Consider the following 23,650-nt stretch of genomic DNA (forward strand, 5'->3'; position numbering starts at 1 on the left):
TGTGGTATGCAATTCTAAATTTGTTATAAATAATTTCTAAGCAGAACCAAAGTCTATTTCATTTGAGCCAAGCTCAAATCATTGTCTCAGCTGAGAAAAACATGTTGTAAGGTATTAATCTGGAGATTCTGGTTTCTCCTTTCTGTTTAAAAACCAGGGTTTTTCATCTCTTGGATTTCATTCTTTTCTCTAGTAGTGGAGTTGTTACCTTCTAGTTTCAAAGCACTGTGAAAGCTAAGTTTTCCTGTTAGAATAAACTTTAAAGGCAAAGTTAAACTCTAATGAAGTAAATGAATTCCCTTAACTAAAGTTATATGTTCATAATTCTTGAATATATCAATCTGTAGCTATTCAGACCCTGATGTTGTAGAAGTTGCATCACTGTCTTCACTGAATTCCTCAAGAGGTTTTTCCTGAAAATGCATCTACTAGCATGGACACACATGCCCTTGCAGGATTATGTCTGTTTGGTTTGGGGACTTGTGTTGTTATCACACCTTTTCTGATAGTATTGATTTCTTAGATTAATATGTCAATTATTGTATCAATTGATAATAAATATCTCAGTTATCAAAAGGATCTGTTTTTTTTTTATGAACAGTTGCTGCCTGTTTTTCCTTAATGTTTTTTTTTCAAAGCAGCACTTGAATCAGTGCAGCTGCATACATTACTGGCAGATTATTTCAAACTCAATTTTGTTGTTTTCTTTTCCTTTGTGATAGGAGAAGAGTTGTGAATAGAATCTGAAATGATTTTATTTCTAAGTGGATTCAGATCCAATGAAGAATATCTAGTACAATGGTCTTCAGATTGCCTGCTATCATAATGCTAGTTAAGGATGAGGCTTTCCAAACAGTGATTCCTGAGATTTTCTGTTTGACAAGGGTGTGGAGAAAATCCCCCAGGAGTTTTTTGGTTTCTTGTTTTGCAGGGGAGAATGGGTGTGCTCGCTTTGCCGTAACCCCATGAAGCCAGAAGTGGAGTATGACTGTGAGAACACACGTTACAGCCACAGCTACAATGCACAGTATGGCCTGGGTGACTGTGACCAGAAGGTGGGAATAATTATATATTGCACTATTTAGAGCAGGACATATGATCTCAGCATGAGGCTTTGCTTTTTCATGAGAGAGATGATGGTGTTCACTTGGCTGCTACTCAAATGTTGCACACAGCAGTAAATACAACAAAAGCATTGTTGTTGTTTGGTTATATAATTATCTTCTTTCTGGACGTTGCTGCTCAATTTAAAAATGTTATAGAAAGATGAAGCAGGCAGATGTGGAAATTCTTTTCTGTTTTGAACAGGGAAGTCACACTCAAGAGCAGAGCTTCCATGAGTCAGTTTTACCTGGTTTGTGACACTGAATCTTTTTCCTTTAAAACTTGACACCTTCTTAGACATCTACTTTGGCCAGTGCAATGACATTTTTGTGATGAAGACACTTGTTGCACGCTTTTCATTTGGATTGAAATCATCAAACAGTCTTCTTCATATGTCCCATTAGTTCCCTTGAAGATATTTAAGCTCTTAACTCAGCCTAGAGGAGAGCTTATCACTTGACATACCTATTACTAGTTTTCTCTACCAAATCTTCCATTAAATAATGGCCTTTTCCTAGAGTCCATAGTATTTGGGAAGCACAAATTCAATATAGATGTCATGTGTATATTGGTGATAACTGGACAGGGAGGAGGAGTCCACACAACTGAGTGCAGATGATGAGCTGGCCCTGTCTCTACTGGATTGGTACAACTGGGCAAAAATTATTGGGATTTGGGTCTCAAATAGTAAAGTCCTATTTAGAAAATTGAATTGATTAAAAATTCCATTTCTTGTGAGAAAATATGGCTTATAATGTTTATATAGCACATTTTTTTCACCAATAAATGAGCCAAACACTAGTATAGTGTTTTACAAGTTAGTGATGATTAAAGGAAATAGTTTTCATGCAGTACTACCAACTTACATTAGTTTGCATGAAAATAATGAGCAATGGAAAACATTGGCCATGGTTTGTATGAGCTGTGGGAAACATTGGCCATTTAACTCTTTCCACATTGCTGCTGCTGTTCTCCCAGTTGGGAGCCAAGGAATAGATTCTGGAGCACACAAAGTAAATAATGGTAGTGATTAATTCCCAGAATTTCCAGGAGAATGTTGCTTTTCTTGCATTTCTTGACTATCCTTATTTTCCAATGTATAACAATGCTATGAGGCAAAACGTCCCCCTGACTAGAGTGAAGTGTGCCATTTTGCATCAGAAATGAATTTGAGAATTCTCTTTTTTTTAATAGGATTGATTAACTAAGGCCAAGAATGAAACTCCCTTGTTTTGAATTAAAATTTATTACCATTTTGGCTTCCACAGAAGTGTGAAAAGCTGGTGCTCTCCCTGTTCTGCAGCAGTATGAGTCTCCCATTCCATGAACCTGTCAGCCCCCTGGTAAGTACTGCATGTGCAGGGATCAGAGAGAATCCTGAGAACCTCACAAGCTTCTCTTTTGTCTTCTTGGAAGATATTCATGAGTGTTTTTTCTAAACAGTGCTGCTTCCTAGGGAAGGTGGGTGTTTGCCTCTTCTTAGTGCCTTGAAGGTGTCAGGCCAGAGGCAGGGAAATGTTTGGCCAGTGCTCAGGCCATGTCTGAGTGCCAATTTAAGAAGCTGGTAGAATGGCAAAGGTGTATGAGAGGTTCCAGTGATTAAAGAGTTGCCTTGCCATGTGCATGAAGAATATTGTACAGCCATAGGAGTGGTCTGCTCTAGAAGCAGCCTTGAACTCCCTCTTTTCTTGTGCTGTGCACAAGAAGGTAAATGTGACTGTAGAGATATCTGCTTCATCCCTCTACTCCACATGTGCAATATTAACTGTCTGCTTTAAGGAAGGTGGAGACTTACACTGTTGTAACAGTAGAGCACCATGTGCTAAAAGTTGAAGAGGGGAAAAATAAAGCTTTTATATCAAGTAGTTCAAATAATGATATAAAACGCATTCCACCTAATAAAGCTTGCAGTGGACTCATGGAGCAAATTACCTAACAAGTAGGTTTAGACCCTGAAAGATTTAAGTGGGATATCCTGGTACGTGGTGCTGATTGAAAAAAGCTTTTATTGAACTTTTAAAAGAGCGCACAGTATCCTATTTTGAGTCACTCTTGACAGACTACTTCCCACATATCAGCTGAAAGTATCACAGCACATTCTTTTTGTAATTGCTTGGGGAAAATGTCAGCTAGTTATCAATGTTACGTATATTATTGATCGTGGTTAAATTTGGGTTATGGTTATCTGGGGATAAACTTTACAAAGTGCAAGCAGCAGAGTAGTCACTGAAGTGTGCTGTTTTTAGGATCAGTCTTGAAAACAAGTATGTTGTAATCAAATCAAAAAGCACCAGGAAGACGATGTGCAAATGTAGGAACTAAAAGATTAGAGCTCTCTACCCTGATGCAAGGATTCCTCTGCAGTGACTTCTGTCCAAAATTGCATGGAAGTCACTGGAGAGGAAATGTTTTAATGAAAAATGTCACATACCTGCCTTTTATTCTTATTGCAGGCTCGGCATTATTATCAGATCATCAAAAGGCCAATGGATTTGTCCACCATACGAAGGAAGCTGCAAAAAAAGGACAAGTCCCACTACTCTGCACCTGAGGAACTTGTGACTGACGTGCGTCTCATGTTTTGGAACTGTGCAAAGTTCAATTATGTATGTTTCTAAAATGCTTGGGTGGGGGGAGACAAAGCAGGGGTTGGCTCTTTCAGTGGCTGTCACACTGGTGCAACTACTGCTTCCATGGAAGCCAGATGTAGGATTGGGATAAACAGAAGTATTCATCAGTTTTATTCTTTGGAAATTATGTCAGGGTTTTTTTAATGACAGGAGTGAAGTTTATATGAAGTTATATATGTATCTGAGAGCTTGAGATACATATGGATCTAAAATTAAAGAGGGACATCTTCACAGACAACTCTATGGAATGTTGCTGTGAGATTTATGGAATATGGAAATTTTGCTGTGAGAAGCCAGTCACAGCCAGCAAAATACCTAGGGAAAATAAAATGCACAGAAATTCCTAAGCAGGGATGGCTGCTGTTCTTTCTAGTTCACTGCACGTCTCTATGTCTTAGAGGTGCACAAATGCGTTCCTTAGCAGCATCTGGTTTTTACTTACACTGGAAATGCAGAGGGACTAATGGGCTGTAGAAAGTGTGCAGAGACTAATGGAGATGTAGCAGACAGAGCCAAGGAGAGGTGTCGGGATGGGATAGTTATTTGGATTTGATCCTAGATGATTTCTGTGTGTGGTAGCACTGAACGGTTATTCATTCCCTCACAGCCGGATTCCGAGGTTGCTGAGGCTGGACGATGCCTGGATGAGTTCTTTGAGGACAAACTGAGAGAGATCTATCCAGACAGGCATTTCCCTTCAATGCAGCAGGATGACTCTGATTCTGAGGACGTGGAGAGCCAGAACAGCCCCGTGCCATCCCAGGATTTCCAGTGGCCGTCGTACGGGCAGGAGTGCGTGCAGCCCAAAAGGAAACGGCGCCACGCTGTAAGATTGCAAAAGCAAAAGCACTTGGTTGCCAAGTGGCCTCCCTGCTAACTCTGTTTACAGCTACTGATGGGAAGTTTTGGCAGGGCTGTCTGGGAAAACTGTCAAGCTTCTATCACGGATGTGTGATCAGTTCTACATGTTATGTCACGGTCCCTTGAGTGGAATAAAGTGTCAGATGTGTATAAATGTGCGAGCGGGAGTAAAGGAAGCCTCTCAGGCTGCGCAGTTATCTTCCTAGCAGAAAGCTCTGTCAAAGTTCGTAAAAAGATTAAGCCCTTTAGCTATTCATTGTTTGTTTCCTTTGTACACAGGAAAGTGAAAAAACTAAAAGAATGATGTTTCAGCCAGCTAACAGCCTTCCTCAGGTATGACCTCCTCAAGATATGAGATTTGAGGAATCCAGCAGCATGACTGGCAGAGTTAAGGTGTGTGGGAGGAAAGCAAAGCGCTCGGGCTGTTTGTTGAAACTCTCCTATTCTGCTGACCATATGCCTTATTTCTAGATCTTGTGGATAGACAACAGATCCAAAATGTTTATGTTTAAATCTGTCAATATCCCATCTGTTAAATCCACGTGTATGTTTTGCAGTGTTTACACTGAAGTACTAATGTCTTGGTCATAGGTAATGATAACAATAATAAAAATAAGATCCTTATAATACCTCATACTGCAGTACTGTTTCATAATCTGTTCAATGTGGCATCTCTATTTTATAGAGCACAGGTAACCATGTAATAATCTTGCAGCCTCAGTGTGAATGTTGGCCGTGCTTTGTGACAAATACAACGTGTAGCCGTTAAAGCTGTAATCCTGTTGTCTTATTCAATGATTTTTCTGGGAACTTGGCTGCTCCAAAGCCTGTGAGATAATGTGATTATCTGATCAGCTGTTTCTTTTGAATCACAGCGTTTTCATTAAATCAGGAAAGAACAAGTGCTAGTAATGCTAACACAGGGACTCTGTGAGGGCTGGTTCTCAGTGCATGCTGGGTGCTCTGTTTGCAAGACATCAATCTTCTGGAATCTAATTCATGCTTGGTAAAGCAGTGTTGGATTTTGTAGCTCTCAAAGGCAGCATTTTTAGACAACCCAAGGCAGTTGTTTTTCTATAAAGTAGATATTGGAATTCAGCAAATTAACTATGGAGTGAATTACATGGTTCTAGAAGTGCCTATAAAATAACGTCATTTATTTCTGATTTTCTTTTTGCTTATTACCTGTAGCTGTGATTACCGGCAGTACTAGAAGATTATGATAATGCTATATATGTGGAAGCTCAAAATTTTCTTTTTCTTTTTTGCTAAATTTCACAATGTATAGGCAGAACACAACCAAGAGCAGATTTAGAGTTCACTTGAACAAAGGTTGTGTATCACTGTAGAGTCTGAAGGGTGGGGTGGATAACAGGACATCACACCTGAGCAAAGAGTGAAAGTTTGCAAGCTGCTTCCCACCCCTTCCAGCAGCAGGTGAGCCACATCTCTGCATGGTCAGTGCTTTCCTTATGTGTGTGAGGGGCATCTTCCTCCTTAAAGCTCTGCCCAGCAGAATAATCTGGGCTGGGACCTAGCTCTGACACAGGAGGCTGTTGCAGACCTCAAACACAATTAAAGTTCATTTAAATTAGGTTCCTGTAAATAAAGATGATATTTTCAGCATAGTTTATATGGGCTATTTTGTCTGGTAACCATGTATGTTATTTTAGATAAGATTTTAAAGGTTTATATATGAAATAGTAATAAGACATGAATGTTATATTCTACAATGTGTGACTTACTGTTAGCCCTTTACCTGGTAGTGTGCTAATATTTCCTTTTCTTTGGAGAAATGAAAATCTGGATATTAGAAACTGACTAGCAAACTGTGAGATGAAGGGACAGCCTTTACATTTTCTAAATGTGAATTCATATATGTTTGTTTTCTGTCAAATTCCTCAAAACAGTGAGTCTTGGCACAGGGCAAAGAGTGCAGGTCTGTCACTGAATTTATCACCCCTATCTGTGCTACAGGTATCACTTTTTCTCAGTTCCTCCACCAAAGAACTATCTTTTGTCATTACTAATGCAAAAATAGTATGCTTTTTAGACTTCATTTAGGCGAAGTGGTAGAAATGCGAGAGATTAGTGATGGCTTCCTCTTTTCCTGGAAGAGCAGAGTCAGTGAGAGCCTCCTGCTGTTTCTTAAAGGCTGTAAGGTTATTAACTGTACCATTAGTTTTGGAGAACATCTGTTTAAATAAAATTTATCTGGGTGTATTATGCTTCTATTAAATATAGAAATTTTCCAGTTTGTTGTTGTAAATAGAACACCTTTTTGGGTTTGTTCTGGCAGGACTGAATGACCTGAGCACTCTTAAGGCTATCTTAGATTCTGATTAATACTCTAAGACAGGTAACAATTGAAAAAAAAAACTTCATAAACCTCATGTAATGTTGGTAATCAGAACAAAAACTGAAGTCCTATGTATGACTCCATATATTTTCAAGCATGAATCTGTGGGTCAGCAAATTCACAGTACAGAGCAGGTTATGGGAACAATATATTTTTCTTACATGTAATGGGTTACATGTATAAAGGGAGAATCCTTTCTGTGTTTAAACAGTTGGAAAAGAGATTAATTGCAGTTTCGTAACAGGTCTGTCAAAGAAGAAATGACAGCTACAGATTTGGCTTTGATTATCCCCCAGACAATTTCCAAGACCTGCTTGTTCCAGTATGGTGACAGGAGAATGGCATCACAGTTCATACAAACAGGTGTTTAACCATACACATTAGCCAATGACTGCATGTTTATATGTGTAATGTGCATTACTGAACAATAAAACATGTGAAATGTCTTTTTGCACATCAATCTGAAATTTTTGCTCTCAGTACATCTGCTTTCAATTCACGTATGGATTGTATAATATAATTTAAGAATCATCAGCTAAATTGCTCATAACTTCTGATAGCAAAGCAGAGCAGCTATGAAAGCAGCTATGCTAACACAGGAGACAGCTTGTTGTTTGTGCTAATATTTTCAATACCAAGTAGATATTTTGCCTTTTTGTTTTTCAGTTGCTCTAAGTTACTGAGAAACAAACATGACAAGAACAAGTAGCAAAAAATGTTTGTTGTTTAAATGTCTGTGCACATGAAGTGCCAAGAAACATGCTACTTATTAGTGAGAGGAAAAACATATTGTAATATATTAGTCTGGAGGAATCAGAAGAGATATTCTAAAACTGAAAATGCCAAAAATTGGAATAATTTACCAAAAAAGAGAACAAAAATCCTCTATTGGCAAGAAGTCAAGCAGATACTGCAAGTGGTTTTTTAAAAATCATTATTATTGGTTACTCTGTGTTTGGTTTTTGGGAAAATAAAACTATCAACACCAACTTTCTGACCTGGGGACCTATTGGCTTGAGGGGTAAGGAATCCTTCTCTCAGGGTTACAGCTGTGCTGATCTTCAGACATAATTAGGAGATAATTTATAGTTAGAGGTAACTTTTTGTATTGTATAAATAGGAAAGTGTAGAAAATCTTCTGGGCATGCAATTCCTTCAAGTGTTAAATACAGGCAATAAACTCTATTATAGACAAAAAGCTAAATATCAGCTGAGTTTCTCTGATTTTATTTAGCTATCAAATGAGATAATCTAGGGGAAATAAAGATAGGCAGTAGCCATAGGCTGAGGAGGACGCACACCTTTTGAAGCTGTATTTGTAGACTAGGAGCAAGAAGAAAGAGAAGTGTTTTTTTTTTTTGAGAAATGCTACCCCACTGTCTGTTCCTGTCTGTTAGTAAATGTATGTGCAAGTATGTTTTAGTGTGTAGTTATGTGTGCTCTCATGAGAGCATTTAGTAAACTGGTAGCATTTAGATCAAGGAGACTTTTGTAGAAGCTTCTACTGGGATACGTAAAAGTAGGAAGACAGAATTTGGATGGCTTTTTTTGGGAAAAGTGCTATGGTGGGAATATTACTGTGGAGATGAAAAATTGCAATGTTCAAGTTTGTTGTCACATATCCAGCTCCAGTTGCTCCCTTTTCATTCCAAGTGTTTTTAAAGAGGTTCTTGAAAGATAATTTTTGGATGACTGCTTCCTGTTTAGGGTGGAATTTGTAACAAACTCCCTGTAAATTTCAAATCAGAGCTAATGTTTGGATTTTACCTTTAAAACTGTGAGATTTGCACATTGCAGAACTAGCTCATTGCCTAGTCTTGTGCTGACTGCCTGCACCAGAATGATAATTTCTCCTGGCTGAAGGAACAAACACAGCACCCTAACAGGGCTTCAGCTGTTGAACTCTGCTCATGGAAACTCACAGGACTTAATCTGGTTTTATACTGGACCTAGCAAATGCCAATGTTTAGAGATCATTAAAAAGCATCAGAATTGTGATCTCTTCAGATAATGGCACTAAAACAGATAAGACTGTTGTGCCAGGATATTTTATGCAGTTATTCCTGGATTGTATGGTAATTTATAAGTTAGTGTTCATTCTGTAAATAATCACATTTTTGTTATTTACTACACTTTTAATGATTCTTGCAATAGCATTAAACCAGGCCTAGATTTAAGTCAAGGAAATAGTTTATGCATGTGTCTAGAGCACACTGTGTAGCCTGTGGTGCAGTGCAACACTTCTGAATTTACAGCCCACTGGGCCAAGCTAAGCAGTCCTTTCCTGTGACAGAACAGCAAATGGAAAACACCCTTAATTTCTAATACTGAAAGTATTAATAGAATAGGATGATCGCCATAGAACAAGTGGACTGTGCAAGTGTTCTGTATATCACAGAAATTAAACCAGAACTTTATAGGATATTTTATTCTATGGTATAAATTAAGGAACAATATAGAGCTTAGATAAAGTGAAAATCAATTCAAAATTAATCTTTAAATCCTACCCAAACTCTGTCCTGCTGCATCTTACACATAATTTTGAATACCTCAGGCATCTGCAGTGCAGTCTATTAGATGGGCTTTGGCTTATGAAAAATAACATTAAAGAATTCAGCGCTTTCAGCAAACACTGGACACCCCTCTGTTTCTTTTTCCCTGTGGCCTCTGAGGGCTTTAGAAACACTGGTTAACTGGCTTTCATCCATGTTTGTGATGTGCTTATAAATATTTCCCACCTATAACTGTGGAAAACAGCATGACAAGCTAACGGAATGAGCGAGCAGCAGAGATGGAAATTGCATACAGCCCTCAGACCTGGCTGCAGGATTATCAGGAAGCAGTGTTAAATGAAAGCATTGTGAGACATCTCAGGTTTGGGACACTAAAACCTTTCATTATGGAAGAGGGGATTTGGCTCTGACAGCATGCTGCAAATGATGCTTGAGCTTAGCACCTGCAGCCCTGGAGCAGTGTCAGAAGTCACACAGGGCTTGTTTTGGCTACAGGGCAGTTCTGTTCAGTGAGGGGCAATGCTCACTCCACTGCTGCAGACTCACCAGTGCCTCACAGCTCCAGAGCAGCTGCAGTGCCCTGGGCAATGCAGGTACTGCAGCCATAACCTCTGGCTAAACTCGGTTATCTCAGGCATGATACAAACAGCATGGATTTTCTCCAGAGAGTCAACCACATAAAGGCTCCCCAGAAGTAATATCCCAAACCATTCAAGAAAGCAGAAAGTCTTAATCTTTATTTTTGATCTTTTAAATACTACAAAAATCTCTTAATTGGAGTGAGCCTGCTGGACAAGGAGTTCCCAACAATGACCTTTTGAGGTGACAGTCTCCCTTCCTAGCTCTTGTATCATGTTCAGAGCTCTTCCCAGTGTGCTATGCTGGGTTGCATCATGCCAGCCCGGTGCCAGGGGCTGGGAATCCCTGGGGGCAGGGAGAGACAGCCTGTTCTGGACACCTGCTGGAGAGGGGGGAACACCCTGGAGACATTCAGCCCCTCAGCTGGGAAAAGTGTTACTGCAGCACACCCTTCATCTGCTGTCTAGATGACTCATATAGTGAAAGGATATTAAATGGGATGGGAATATGCGATTTCTACCTTTCACTGGTCCTAATTAGGGCATACTGTAAGTGTATGAGTATATTTATAGCCACAGAACTCAACCTTTTACTCTTTCTGTGAGAAACCTGCAGAATTAGCCTGATTCTGTGTTTATTGGCTTTTTCTGCTTCAAAATAATGCACAATTTACAAATAAATTTACATTGGTTGCCTCACCTCTTCCCAGATGTCAGTACCATAATACCCTTCTCATTTTGAGTCAAGTTCTCCATTATTAATTCAGCAGTTTGTAATTAAATGATTAACTAATCAAATTTTTTCCTCCTGAGTACCTGTGCAAATGCATTGAAGACTGATTGATTTAACTGGGGTCACTCAGAGTTAAATTGAGCCTTAACATTATGAAGTATGAGAAAAAAAGAGGAAGAGGCTCTCTGAGGAGGGAATAGGAGGACTTGACTTTTAGCCTTGTTGATGATGTTTTCTTATAGTTCCAGTGGGGAGAAAAAAAATGGTTCTGGAGCTAGAGATCCAAAAATTACACAGAAATTTGTGTTATTACTTTACCTGCCAAAGCTGAGATTCAGATTTAAAATGTGTGTGACAGCATTAGGTGTTTTTATTTCCTTTTTTTTTTTTCACTGTCTCATCATATAGGAAGAAAATGAGAATTCTTTTAATGGAATTGAAGGTGAGTAAACCCCCATGGTGATGTGGGGGATGGGGTGGGGGGGTGGTGAAGGATGGCACTGCAGTCTTTTTGCTGGTTTTCTCAGAGAAATCAAATTCTGTGTATAGTTTTCCTCGCTGATTTGAGCAAAGGTGTTTCTGCAGCTCTTATGAAAAGATGAAATTCTTACACAGATGTAAAGGGGTGGGAGGTGAAGATGGTTTTTATTTTTCTCTCAGTTATATTTTGCAACTGAATGGGTATTTCCTCAGGTTCCTGGGAAGGATTTAGGTGCTGCTCGCTGCCAGAGGTGGTGGTCCAGCCTGAATGGGGCGGTAAACTTTAATGATGGAGCAAAGGTCAGCTTTTCCCAATATTTCCTGTACAACGACACAGCCTGTAGGAGCAGGAGAGTCACTGCCCGGGGTAAAGCAGGGGGAGGTTCGGTGCTGGGCTGGCTGCAGGGCATCGGCAGTGCTGGTGCCTCCAAAGCAAGGCAGCTGGCTCCCTCTGCTGCTTTCAGCACGCCCTGAGTCGTTTTAAGCAAGGAGAATTTGCCTCCTCCAAGTCCTGTGGGTTCCAGTATCATTGCACCTTCTGGTTTTAATATGGTCTTCTTCCACGGGAGGTAGCTACAGGGCTGTGTGTTCCCTCTTAGCTTAAAATCTGTGCAGACCTTTATAAAGATTAATATATGTATTTATAAGTGAGAATCAAGCTGTAATGTGGCAGCTGAGTGTAAGCATTTTAGGTAAGACCTCCATAAAACCATAATTACACCCATCTGTTTCCCTTAAGTACCCGGTAGAAAACAGTTAGCACTTATATATCTCTTGATAGCTCTCTCTCAATCTGGTGTTATGGGGAAAGAGGGAAGTTGATTTCCCCCTTTATTTTCTTTCTAGAAAAAGATGGTGCTTGAATTCAAATTTGTGAGAAAAGCAAGCTGAAAGTATTTGTCAAAGGAGGTTGATTTGTAGATGGAGAGTGTCAAAGCAATAGTTTTTCTCAAGTATCTCTAACCCTTATGCACCAATTATGGACAAGACAGAAAAGGCACAATTCTAATAAAATTGTGGCCATATGAATAGATATTAACAATAAAAACTCCCACATAGTATTTCTTAAAAATATGAGCAGTTTCATCAAAACTTTTGGATATGCAAGTGGCAAATAGCTGTAAACTGAATTCTCATTGAGAACGTGCACAAACTCCCCCTGCCCTTACTGCCCTTATTGGCTGTTCTGTAATTATTTGACCAAATTATCTTCACCTGGGATAAATTAGTGAACACCTCAGTGGAAGAGGGGTGTCCGGGCTGATAAACTGACTCTGAAACTGACATGTTTTATAAAGCAAAAAAAGAGAAAATAACTGATTTGCAACATTATTGGGAAGGGGGGAAAAATGGACTACAAGAAGCTGTTTGCTTGTGGGGTTTTACCACTTACTGATAACCATTTTGGGGGCATTAGAGTTAGGATTGATATGGCAGACTTTAAAATAGGGTCACTCACAAGGATTTGCCGACCTGGCTACAACCACGTTCCCTAAAGGTACGCTCCTTGTTCCTTTTGTGAAATATCCTCGTGTACCATAGCACTTGGAAGTCGCTGAGGACTCTCAATGACTTCTGAGCTCATTTGAAGGAACTCGAGACCTTCCACAGCCAAACCATCCTGGGGCACTCCAGCTAGAGCGGGATGGGCTGGGGACCGGGCGGTGCTGTGGCTCTGCAGGGCATGGTGTGACCCTGCAGCTCCCCAGGGACGGTCCTGCCAACCTGGCAATGCCTGGACAGGCTCCCCTCATCGCGGGCATGTCCCGGGCCAGGCTCCCCTCATCGCGGGCATGTCCCGGGCCAGGCTCCCCTCATCCCGAGCATGTCCCGGGCCAGGCTCCCCTCATCCCGAGCGTGTCCCGGGCCAGGCTCCCCTCATCCCGAGCGTGTCCCGGGCCAGGCTCCCCTCATCCCGAGCGTGTCCCGGGCCAGGCTCCCCTCATCCCGAGCGTGTCCCGGGCCAGGCTCCCCTCATCCCGAGCGTGTCCCGAGCCAGGCTCCCCTCATCCCGTGCGTGTCCCGGGCCAGGCTCTCTTCATCCCGAGCGTGTCCCCTCATCCCGGGCGTGTCCCGAGCAAGGTGCCCTCATCCCAAGCGTGTCCCGGGCCAGGCTCCACTCATCTCGAATGTGTCCCCTCATCCCGAGCGTGTCCCGGGTCAGGCTCCCCTCACCCCGAGTGTGTCTCCCCATGCCGGCTCCCCCTCCTCCCCTGCAGGCCGGTCCCGCGGCACCAGCAGATGGAGCTCCAGGATGCCGATTGCTGAAGGGATGAAGGGACGACCGTGGAATCGTTGTGGAAGGAGCAGGAGACACCTCGGTGCTTTCCTGTGGTGCTGCCCTTGGCCCCTTGCTGCGCCGATGAACTTGAACTGGGAAATGAATACGAGCGCTTCTCAGGATCTGAGAAGTCAGGTTGGCTAAAAAAACCCCAAACTTTGTTAAGCATTTAATAGAATGATAGAACGATTTGGTTTGGGAGGGACCTTAAAGATCACCGAGTTTCCATCCCCCTACCAGGAGTAGGGACACCTTCCACCAGACCAGGCTGCTCACGCCCCATCCAACCTGGCCTTGAAAGGATGGGGCATCCACAGCTTCTCAGGCAGCCTGTGCCAGGGCATCACCACCCTCAGAGGTAAGAATTTCTTCCTGATATCCAATCTAAATCTACTCTCAGTTTGAAATCGTTCCCCCTTGTCCTGCCACTACACGTTCATGCGATCAGTTCTTCTCTTGTAGCTCCCTTCAGGTATGAGTAGGCCACAGTTAGAGCAACCCTGGAGCTTCCTCTGCTCCAGACTGAACAAACCCAACTCTCTCAGCCTTTCCACACAGGAGAAATTCTCCATCCCTCAGATAAATTTGGTGGCCTCCTCTGGACTGGCTCCCACAGCTCCATGTCCTTGCTGTGCTGGGGACCCCAGAGCTGGGTGCAGCAGTGCAGGGGGTCTCACCAGAGCAGAGGGGCAGAATCGCCTCCCTCACCTGCTGCCCGCAGTGCTCTGGATGCTGCCCAGAACAGGGTTGGGTTTCTGGCCTGGGAGCTCACTCTGCTGGGTCATGTCTGGTCTTTCATCCACTGTTTATTGCTGGGGGTCTCTGCCCAAAGCATGCTTCCCAAATTTCACCTGCTGCCAGTGACACTGCAGCTCTTAATACCAAATTATCACTGTCAGGGCTATTGAAGATACTGGCACTCATTAAGCCTATTCTGCATATTGTGTCTATTGAACTAAAAGCTTATGCGCATCCATGTTTAGGCTCTTACTAGAATCACACTACTGTATGATAAAAAGACAATTTTCCATCTCAGGGAACTGATTTCCTCAGGTGTTGCTGGGACAGGGTGGCTGGTGGTACTTCTGTGTATTTCATGCCAGACCAATCCAAAACAGAAATAACTCTCTTTAGGCCCAAAGAAGAGAAGCAGGAGTACTCACACATCACAGGATAATATTTAGATAAATATCAAGGATATCTAAAGCCCTATCTAAAGCTTTCCCATGGTCTTTCTGTTAGTACACTTATGCTGGATTCTGTTCAAAGCACAGCTAAGTAGCACAGAGCAGGCAGAGCTTTCTAAATTTCCCTTTCAGATAAAGAAGTTTAGATGTCACATGTCAAGCGTAATCTGACCTCAGGGGTTTCAACCTAGTCTTTAACAGGCATTTCTCACCCTTAAGAAAATGCCTGGCTTTTGAAACAATGCCTCCTTTCAAGAACTATGGCTTAATATTGTGGCATGAAGGTCAAGATTGTGTTGTACTGACTGACAGAAGCACAGCAGCTTTCACAGTGGTTCCTTTCTTCATATGTGGCTTTTACTTGTGCTTAACATTTTGAACTAGAAAATGAAGAGAATGAGCAAGTATCATTTTCTGTGTGAGGTTTTGATGTGTTTTGTCTTTTAGCCTCACTATTGTTGTTCTGTTGTCATAATACTGAATTCTTATTCTCCTAACTGATGCCCTTTATTTGACAGGACTGTTTACTTTTGTTGGTCTTAAGTTTCTGGCAAGGTACACAGACAATTTTGACTTGAACCTTTCAGTGGAAGGACACAGAGACAATGCAGTGTGTCTCCTCTGTGCAGGCTACCAATTGAACAAACAAAGAACAGACCTGTACGAGCCAGGTCAGCTCAACCCAGACAAAATGAAGGTGAATTACAGCACAGGCAGGCTGGGAGCAACCACCAGGAGGGCTGGAAAAGGTTATATCAGAATGGTTATATTCTCAGATCTGAATAGAGCTTGTGAAAGAGCCTGCAGACTGTACATGTGCAGTTGAGCCCCAGAGGCAGTTAGCCAGCAGACAGCTGGGGCAAATTGCCCTGGGAACAGCCCTGCTTGGGTGAGATTACACATCCTTGTCATCACCCAGCCTGTAAAAATTTCTTCCACTCCTGCCCCGGGTGGCTGTGGGAGCTGGCTCTTGGCCTGCTTTCCTGGGCTGGGACAACATGCCAGGAATAATGCCCTTGTTTGGCAGCTGTGGGTTGGAACATGAATCTGCAATGTGAGGGTCTTAGAGGAGCCCGTGTTGCTCTTGATTCACAAGCCACAGTGGTCAAACAAGCAATTTTTTTTTATGTAGCTGGCATGTGATGTGTGACCTCTTCCACTGGAAGTGGCCTTTTCTCAGAGGTACCTGAGTCACTCACTGTCACCTCAGGCTACACTTGCTGTGATGTATTTTTTTTCTCAGACTGAAACTGAAGTAATTTAGAAAGGATGCCTGGAAGGACAAGAGAGAGATGGCTTAAGTAGTAGGGCTCTCCCCAAACTCTCAGGGATAGCATACGCTGAGGAATTGAAGTATACTTATAACATTCCTTTCTTATTTTTTTTTCTAAGTTGCCTTTTTGCCTGAAAGGCATTGCTTTTTATTAAATAAGCCTTTGCAAAAGCTCTCTTAGCATTGGTACTTGTGGTCACAAGCCAGAAACAGAATTGGAGGTGCTGTGCCCAAGTCATTGTAGAACTGTAAATGGGGACACGTCCCTAAAGCTCATTCCATGCGAAGAAAAAGTCAATACCACTAAAGAAACAAGAGCAGAAGTGGGAATTTTAGTGGGAATGCCATGAAATAGCATGCAAATCAGGGAAAATCCCATTTTCTCCCTAATCACCACAGGAGCCATTTTCACCTGTTTTCAGGTTATTTCAGGGCTGGCAAACACATCCCAATATATTTATGTCTAGGAATTTAATAATCTTTCTTCAGAAAAAAAAATAGTGTCAACTATGGAGGCATACACAGAATGCACAATAACCTACCTGGAGAAATGGACGCATCTGTTGCCTGAGTCCCTAAAAGCACAGCTCCTAAATGGGTGAATATCTGAGATCAAACAGAATTTTTGGCAAGGTGGCCTATCTGTTTGAATTATAGTGGTTTCAAAGTCCTGGGTAAGATGGTAATATGATGAGTTGGGGAGAATGTCTTTAAGCCTGTTTTTTTAAACTTCTTTTCTTTAGGACTATTTTTTTCTGAGGCAAATCTGGGGAGTCAGTGGTGGCTTTGGTAGGAGATGCCAAGCTCTTAAAAACACAGTGGGAGAGGCCACTGGGGTGAGCCAATTCCAGTCAGCAAGTGCTGGAAGACAGTGCCCTGAGGTAACTGGAGGATATTGCAGCACCTTTAGATTCATATTTCATAATGTGTAGTGAGCAGAATAAAAGCATTTTTAAAATATAGAACCTTTAAATTTTTTTTTCCTGTTTTTTTTTTTTTAACTGGAAAATCATATCTATTTCAGTCAGGTACTTCGGGCATTGGCACCTATGAAGGAAAAATGACATTTTTGGCCCGGAAAGAATATTGGAAGATTTAGAAGAGGAAATAGATAGCTACTCCATGAAGGTAGCTTCTAATGTGCTGATCCCCAGAGGTGCTGCCCCTTGGGCTGGGAGCTGACTGCAGGCACAAGCACTGATGTAATGTTTGCTGCCTCTCCAGTGGTGATTAACTTCGGGGAAATAAATGTAATTAGCTGAAGTACCTTATATGCCATGTTCCTAATGAATGTTATAATTTAAGAATAGTACTTAAATTTATTAGAAGCACCTCTTTAAGAGTATTGTTTTGTTGGGTTTTTTTCTAAAATAAATTTATCTGGGTCTTAATAATTCCAATGCCAAGAATTATGGAGTATCTCTTACTGTTCCACTTGTCCTGCAGAATTTTGTGAATAAACAGGATGAACAAATACATGACACTAGGCATGGATTCACCTGCAGGATGTCTCCTGTGTGCAGGGACAGCCTTGTGCCTCCAGTCCTTGTGAATCATGGGTAGATTTCCTGGATGGTTCTGAGTTTACTTACATGTCAAATGTGATTTATTGGTCATGGTGTTTGTTTTAAATGAGTTAAAAAGTAGAGAGTTAATTTATCTTACAATTATTAAATTGTAAGTATCTAGATTTTTCTGGCTTACCAGCTGAAGATTTTGGTATTCTCTCATATTTAACAGTCTGTCTGTTTTCGTTATGACTTGAATTTTCAATAAAGTACAGGGTTTAATTTTGATAAAATTATTATCGGGTAATGTGCATTGCTGGCTTTCTCTGTTTGCCCATAATAATCCAGTTTATCCAGATATTGCAGAAGAGGTCATCTAAGAGTTACTTGACTGAAGCACAGCATGTTGGCAATATGAAATGACACTTTCTTAAATCAAGACATAATTAAGTCCTTTTACTTTACTGTTACTTTCCCCCCTCTTTCCCAATAATGTAGCAATGTCCTGATTATATGGCAGTACAAACATTCAGATTCCTTGATCAAATCTTCTCCATAATTGTACAGACCTTGATCCTACAAGGCCTTTGCATTCTTCACACAGAAGCTTTGTTTTGCTTTGTATTATTCATTTAAAGAAGGTTTGCAGTCAGTTTATTTTGATACTCTGAAACCAGTAAGCAGTGTCCATGTCAGGGCTAAGGCACAAAGGTTAGCTGCTGAGTCTGGCTCTCTTGCATAGCTCTTCTGGGATTAAGATATATACTTAGTGTTCCAGATCTCTGATATTATTCATAATTATTGAGGGAAAAAAGGGTCAATTAATGAAAAGCAAAAAATTTTTAAATTATGTACCATTACATCATGCAAAAGACGTGCAGTGAGAAGGTAGGATTGCATCTGAGTGTTTCCCAGCATTGAAAATGTGGCAGATGCGTTATTCCTCAAAAGTAATATGCTCTTCCTGAAATGCATTATTTACCAGAAACATGGGAGTTTGGGGATTTGAGTTGGTGTGGTGGTGATTTTAATTCACCATCTGCCTCCCTAGACCCTAATAGCCTTTCATTTATTTCATATTCACTAGGGCACAGAAAATGCTCAGGGTGTCCAAAATATTATGTGGTTTAAAAAGAACCAGAGAAAAGAAATTATAACTATTAACTATAGGGGGAATTACAGTGAAAAGTTTTTGAGTGCTTTCCAGGAGGATGCAAAAGCTCAGACTTGCCTGATCTATTTCCACCTATGTCCTTTCACAGTCTTTTTCTGTGCCATTTGGGAAGCTTCCTTATCTGCACATTGCTCTGTAAGGGGTAGGTGTGCCATCTGCATATTATTGTAAATTAGAGGATCCATCCATCTACTATCTTAGATGAGCATGGCTTTCCTGCAGGACTTTGTTAAATTGTGTAAATTTAATTTTCATATCCCTTCTGGAATATTGAACAAAACTAATTTTATGACTGTAGGGTTTGAAAGCAGAAGGGGCAGTAAGTTAATATAATTAATCATTGTGTCATTGCTGCAGAATAATGGACTAATTCTCTTCCTAATTTCCAGTGACTTATCATTTGAAATCTCTCAGGGAAAACAGCACTGTGTAGAAAGAACAAGGAACAACCAATTAAAGTAAGTGTTTTGTTTCATCATCTTAAGCAACTGTAACAGAGCTGCGGAAACTCTGGTTGTGATTTATTAGCTGCATTTTTTGACGTTTTTACATACAGCTAGATATTTGCCCGAACTGCTTCATATGGAAAAAGTAATGAATTTCCCCATTTTGCCATATTTTTGTGCATCAGATTTGCATTTTTAAAAAACAGTCAAGTACACAGAATAATTAGCTTGAGCTAAAATGAACCAAACAAACCATCTAAAACTCTTTGTTAAAAATTTTAGATATTTTTATGCCAACTCTGAAAAATTAAACTCCGCTGCAATTATAAATCAACAGTGATCTGCCAGCAGGTCCTAATTTGGGCCTCTTAAACGAAATACTTATGTTTTGCTTACAGGACTGTTTCAAATATTTATTTTACAGCTGATCATTTTAAATGTACCTACTCCCTGTCACTCATTTTGGTGTGGGATTGTGGGATCTACTAAATCTTTGCAGGTTCAGGTTTAAACTGGCACAACGAGGATGACCAATATCTCTGATATTCCCCCCCCGGGTTTGGAATCTAGATGATTTTAGAGAGAATACCAAGAAGGTGAATGAGAACAAATAGGAACGAAGCACTGGGAAATACTGGATCAGAGATAGAGCTAAGGGAGGAGCTGGAGAGAAAAAGCATCCCAGGAATGACTGTGTGGAGCCCACAAAGATGCAGCAGAGTGCCAGATGAGGTGATGGAAGGTCAGAGTGAGAATGGAAGAGGGAATAGGAAGTTTTGGCATGTGTGAGATAAGGCTCCATGGGATGAGTAGGACAGGATGTGAATTGAAAAGAAAGATGTTTTGGCAGCTTCTGTTGCTGTATAGAGTTCAGCATCATTTCTGGCAGCAAGCTGGAAAGCATTTACAGGCTGAGCTTTCAACTAAAAATTCTCATTAAGTAGAGGCCCAGTAACCCTGTCTAAAGGGTTAAAGCAAAAACACCAAACAAGGCAGCATTTCCCTCACTGTTTTTTAAGTAAGTACAGCTAATTGAACTGAACTTGGAGGAAATACTAACTTGAACTTTTTTATTTTCTTTCCTTGAACAGGAACTCAGCATGAGCTGTTTGTTAGTTTCAAGTTTTACTAATTTGGAACAACTTTAGTCACTGCAGAACCCAAATGAGAACCAAACTGAATAATTAACATATTTAACTGTCTAAGCAGATGTAAAAATTCAGGATCAGTTTGTAGCAATTCTGTTTTCTGCATTTTTTGCTTTCACTTATACTGCCCAGATTTCTCCCAGGCTCCTGCTTTGAATCAGATGATGCTGTAGATTGTAGTCCTTGTGGTGGGATGAGTTGGAGAGAAGTCATATTGGGGTTTAGACTGTGTGAATAGCATTGCTCAGAGTCCCCTCTTTTTCCTAATATTGCTTGATAGCTGCTTCCATCCTCACAACAAGCTTCAGGAAGGGTGCAGAGGAATGACCTACCTGCCTGCCAGGCACTAGGGAGAATATCTCTCCATGTTGTGCTGTGCTGCAAAGTCAGCTGTCCTCACTGCCTAATTGTCAGATGAGCACTGCTGCAGCAAACCACTTGGAAAAAACAGGTATTGTGTGGGTTTTCATCTAAAGCTGACATCAGGTGTTTTAAGAAAAAAACTGAGAGATTCATATAGAAATTGCCATGCAAGAGTTCATGCCAGTTATGTTAGCCAACTTAAATGCTGCACAAGCAAGCTTTTGGAGTTTGATTTTTTGCTTTCCTCTGTCTGGAGAACATGGTGTCAAGCACCCATTTTTTATTTTAAGCATAGTCTCAAAGACTTGATTGTTCTTTGATCCTAGTGCTGTGCTGAAGGTAGTTCAAAGTTATAAGGAGTTATGTATGCTGTGTCTTAATGAAATGCTTGTCTGAAATTGAACTGATAGCCTGCTGTGAAAAAATCAATTTGCCATCAGCAACTGAATGTACTTGATGCTCAATTTAGTTCACCCAACTATTTCACGTTTGTTCCCTGTAGTAAAACAAAAGGGTCCTGAGAATTAATTACAGTGTTAGCATCTGCTCATGGCAGCTTTGCTGATACACTTGGTGGAATAAGATACTTAAGGCAGGAGGGAGATGGAGTGTAAAGTTTTTCCCACTGCCATTTCTTATGCAAATATCTTTTAAAGGATAGGCTCCTCTGGTGTTTCCTGTACTTTTTCTTTTAGCATTAGAGCACTCAGTTGTGTTTAAAACTAGCAAATGCTAATTGCTTCCAGATAATTTGTGTTATGTCACTTTTTCATAGTTCATATTTCCATAACTATTGCTGGGTGCTCAGTGGAGTATTGTTTATCTGAAGGTTTGGAATAGCATTTCTTAGTTTAAGGTAAATCCCAAACATTTTGGGGGATCAGTAGATGAATGAGAAGTTGCTGAAGTTGCAGGTTCCTGAGATTCCCAGTGTTGGATCTCATGTTAGTAATTCCAACCTGCTGTGCCAAGCACACTGTGGAGCAGCCATGAATGCTGGACAAGAATACTTTTGTCTTGTGCAAAGTCTCCTTTAACAGCTGCACCTTTTTTAACATTAAAAGTTGTCAGTGTTCTCACATGCCAACCTAAACTGAGGTTTTACTGTGCTGAACATAGAAGCTGAGCTGAAACACAAGCACAAAAAATATCAGTAACTTTAGGATTTTGATATTTGATAATTTTAAGTCATATTCAAGTAAATAAATATTGGTCACTTGGTCTAGGAGATGGGTCAGGTCTCATATTTTTGCCTGGGCTTTTTTATTTTATTTGTTTTGCTGAACCATCACAAGGTATAAATTATCTTTCTTGGAATGCCTAAGAAAACATGATCTCTGAAATCCAAGAGATTTTCATTATTTGTAAGTTGACTGTAAGTTCTGTCATGTCAGATTTGAAATGTGTTCATCCACATCACTGTATTTTGGAGAGGATCATCTTAGATTTCTGTGAGAGGGTGCTTGAAATTTAATCTTGTCCTGCAGGACTGTGATGCCTGTAATGGTGGTAGAGTTGTCCTGTTTGTATTGGAGAATGGTTTCACTTAATGAATATATAATAAACCCCCTAAATTTGGTGAAGTAAGACCAGGTTCATTTCAATTGTCTGTCCATTAGGTTGCCATGTACCAAATGCTTTTAACTCCTTAACTCATAAGAAGATTGTTGATGCAGTGCCTGACACTGGTCAGGTGTTAATTACTGGTAATTAATGCTAAAGTGAAAAGAAAAAGATGTAAATTAAATATTTAATAAATTAATACTCTTATAAAACTGCAGTAACGTAGTGTGCCATTTAAATGCACACCTGCATATCTTGTTTGTTCTATCCTCTAGAATTTTAACTGAGGGTTCAAAGAGTTTTTCTCAGCAATGGAAGAGCATTTCTGTATTTTGCAGATATGCTTTGTTAGAACATCACATGGCATGAAATTTAAACTCTGCATGTAGAACAGTTTTTGAAAGAACATTTGCTGCTCCTCCAGAGTGAACACATCCTCTAAATAATTATTTTTGTATCTATTTAGCAAGGCCATCCTAATCAGGAAAAATGTCATATATCTTTATAAAAATAAGGTGGGTATTCATTAAAAGTGCTGCTGAGAATGACTGTGATCTCTTTAGACAAGAGCAGACAGGTGAATTGAGAACTAATGGTTTTTATGATTCTTGAATATAGTTCTTATCAAGGAATGTGCTTCATATGTTTGGCAATATTGAGGGGACAGAAAAGAAGAAACCTGTTCTATCATTCTATAATTTTTACAGTACATGGTAGTTGTTACCTTGATAATACATTTTACATTTTTACATAAGCTGTAAGACTTCCAAAGCAATTTTTTCTATGTTAGCTTTGGTCCACAAGGTGAGCAGAATCTTCTGGTCTCCATTCCTTGCATGAGAAGTAATTGCCCAAAAGGAGTGGTTTTCTTTTTTATACTTCAACAAAACAGAAAAGGGAATTTGTATGTGCTTTCAATTTGCTAGGAAGGGAAACAATTAATTTTTTTTTCTTTTTTTTTTTAGGTGTGGGAAAAGTGTTCCTCATAGCCTAATATGTAATACAGTTGGGAGGAAAACTGTAGGTTTTGTACACCACTTAATTTCTCTAGACATTGAAATGTCTTCACCTGGAGAAGCAGCCTATTTTGTGTCAAGCATTTTTCATTAGAGGTACTAATTAGCAACAGATAACAAATGATGCTGTTATGCATTAATGCTCAGAAGTACATGCAGGATGGATGGATCCACATTGGACCCATCGCTGAAATTGGGGACACCTGCTCTCAGAGCTCTGGGCAAGATGCCAACTGCAGAAATGATATTGAAACAGAATATATTGAGTATTTAATATAGTTTTAAACAGATATTTTCTGGATTTTTTCGAAATAAGCATCCTTTGTGTGGTTGCCTGCCCTGCTTGGAATTGGACTTGATCATTCAGATTGTGCCAGGTAGAAGCTACAGTGGAAGGGTGAGGAGAGTATTGTCTTTATCCTGTTTTGTATCA

At 40.4% G+C, this 23,650-nt stretch overlaps 1 protein-coding gene across 1 annotated transcript in view; it reads left to right on the forward strand.

Moving 5' to 3' along the window:
- Positions 1-4,934, forward strand: part of TRIM66 (tripartite motif containing 66) — a 44,939-nt gene extending 40,005 nt beyond the window's left edge. The window contains exons 17-21 of the mRNA XM_030950090.1: positions 932-1,055; positions 2,373-2,447; positions 3,558-3,710; positions 4,342-4,560; positions 4,875-4,934. Of these exons, the coding sequence (XP_030805950.1) occupies positions 932-1,055; positions 2,373-2,447; positions 3,558-3,710; positions 4,342-4,560; positions 4,875-4,934 (631 nt within the window). The remainder of the gene's footprint in view (positions 1-931; positions 1,056-2,372; positions 2,448-3,557; positions 3,711-4,341; positions 4,561-4,874) is intronic.
- The last annotated feature ends 18,716 nt before the right edge of the window (positions 4,935-23,650 follow it).

Source organism: Camarhynchus parvulus, chromosome 5 (assembly GCF_901933205.1).
Source record: "Camarhynchus parvulus chromosome 5, STF_HiC, whole genome shotgun sequence".
NCBI classification, from domain to species: Eukaryota; Metazoa; Chordata; class Aves; order Passeriformes; family Thraupidae; genus Camarhynchus; species Camarhynchus parvulus.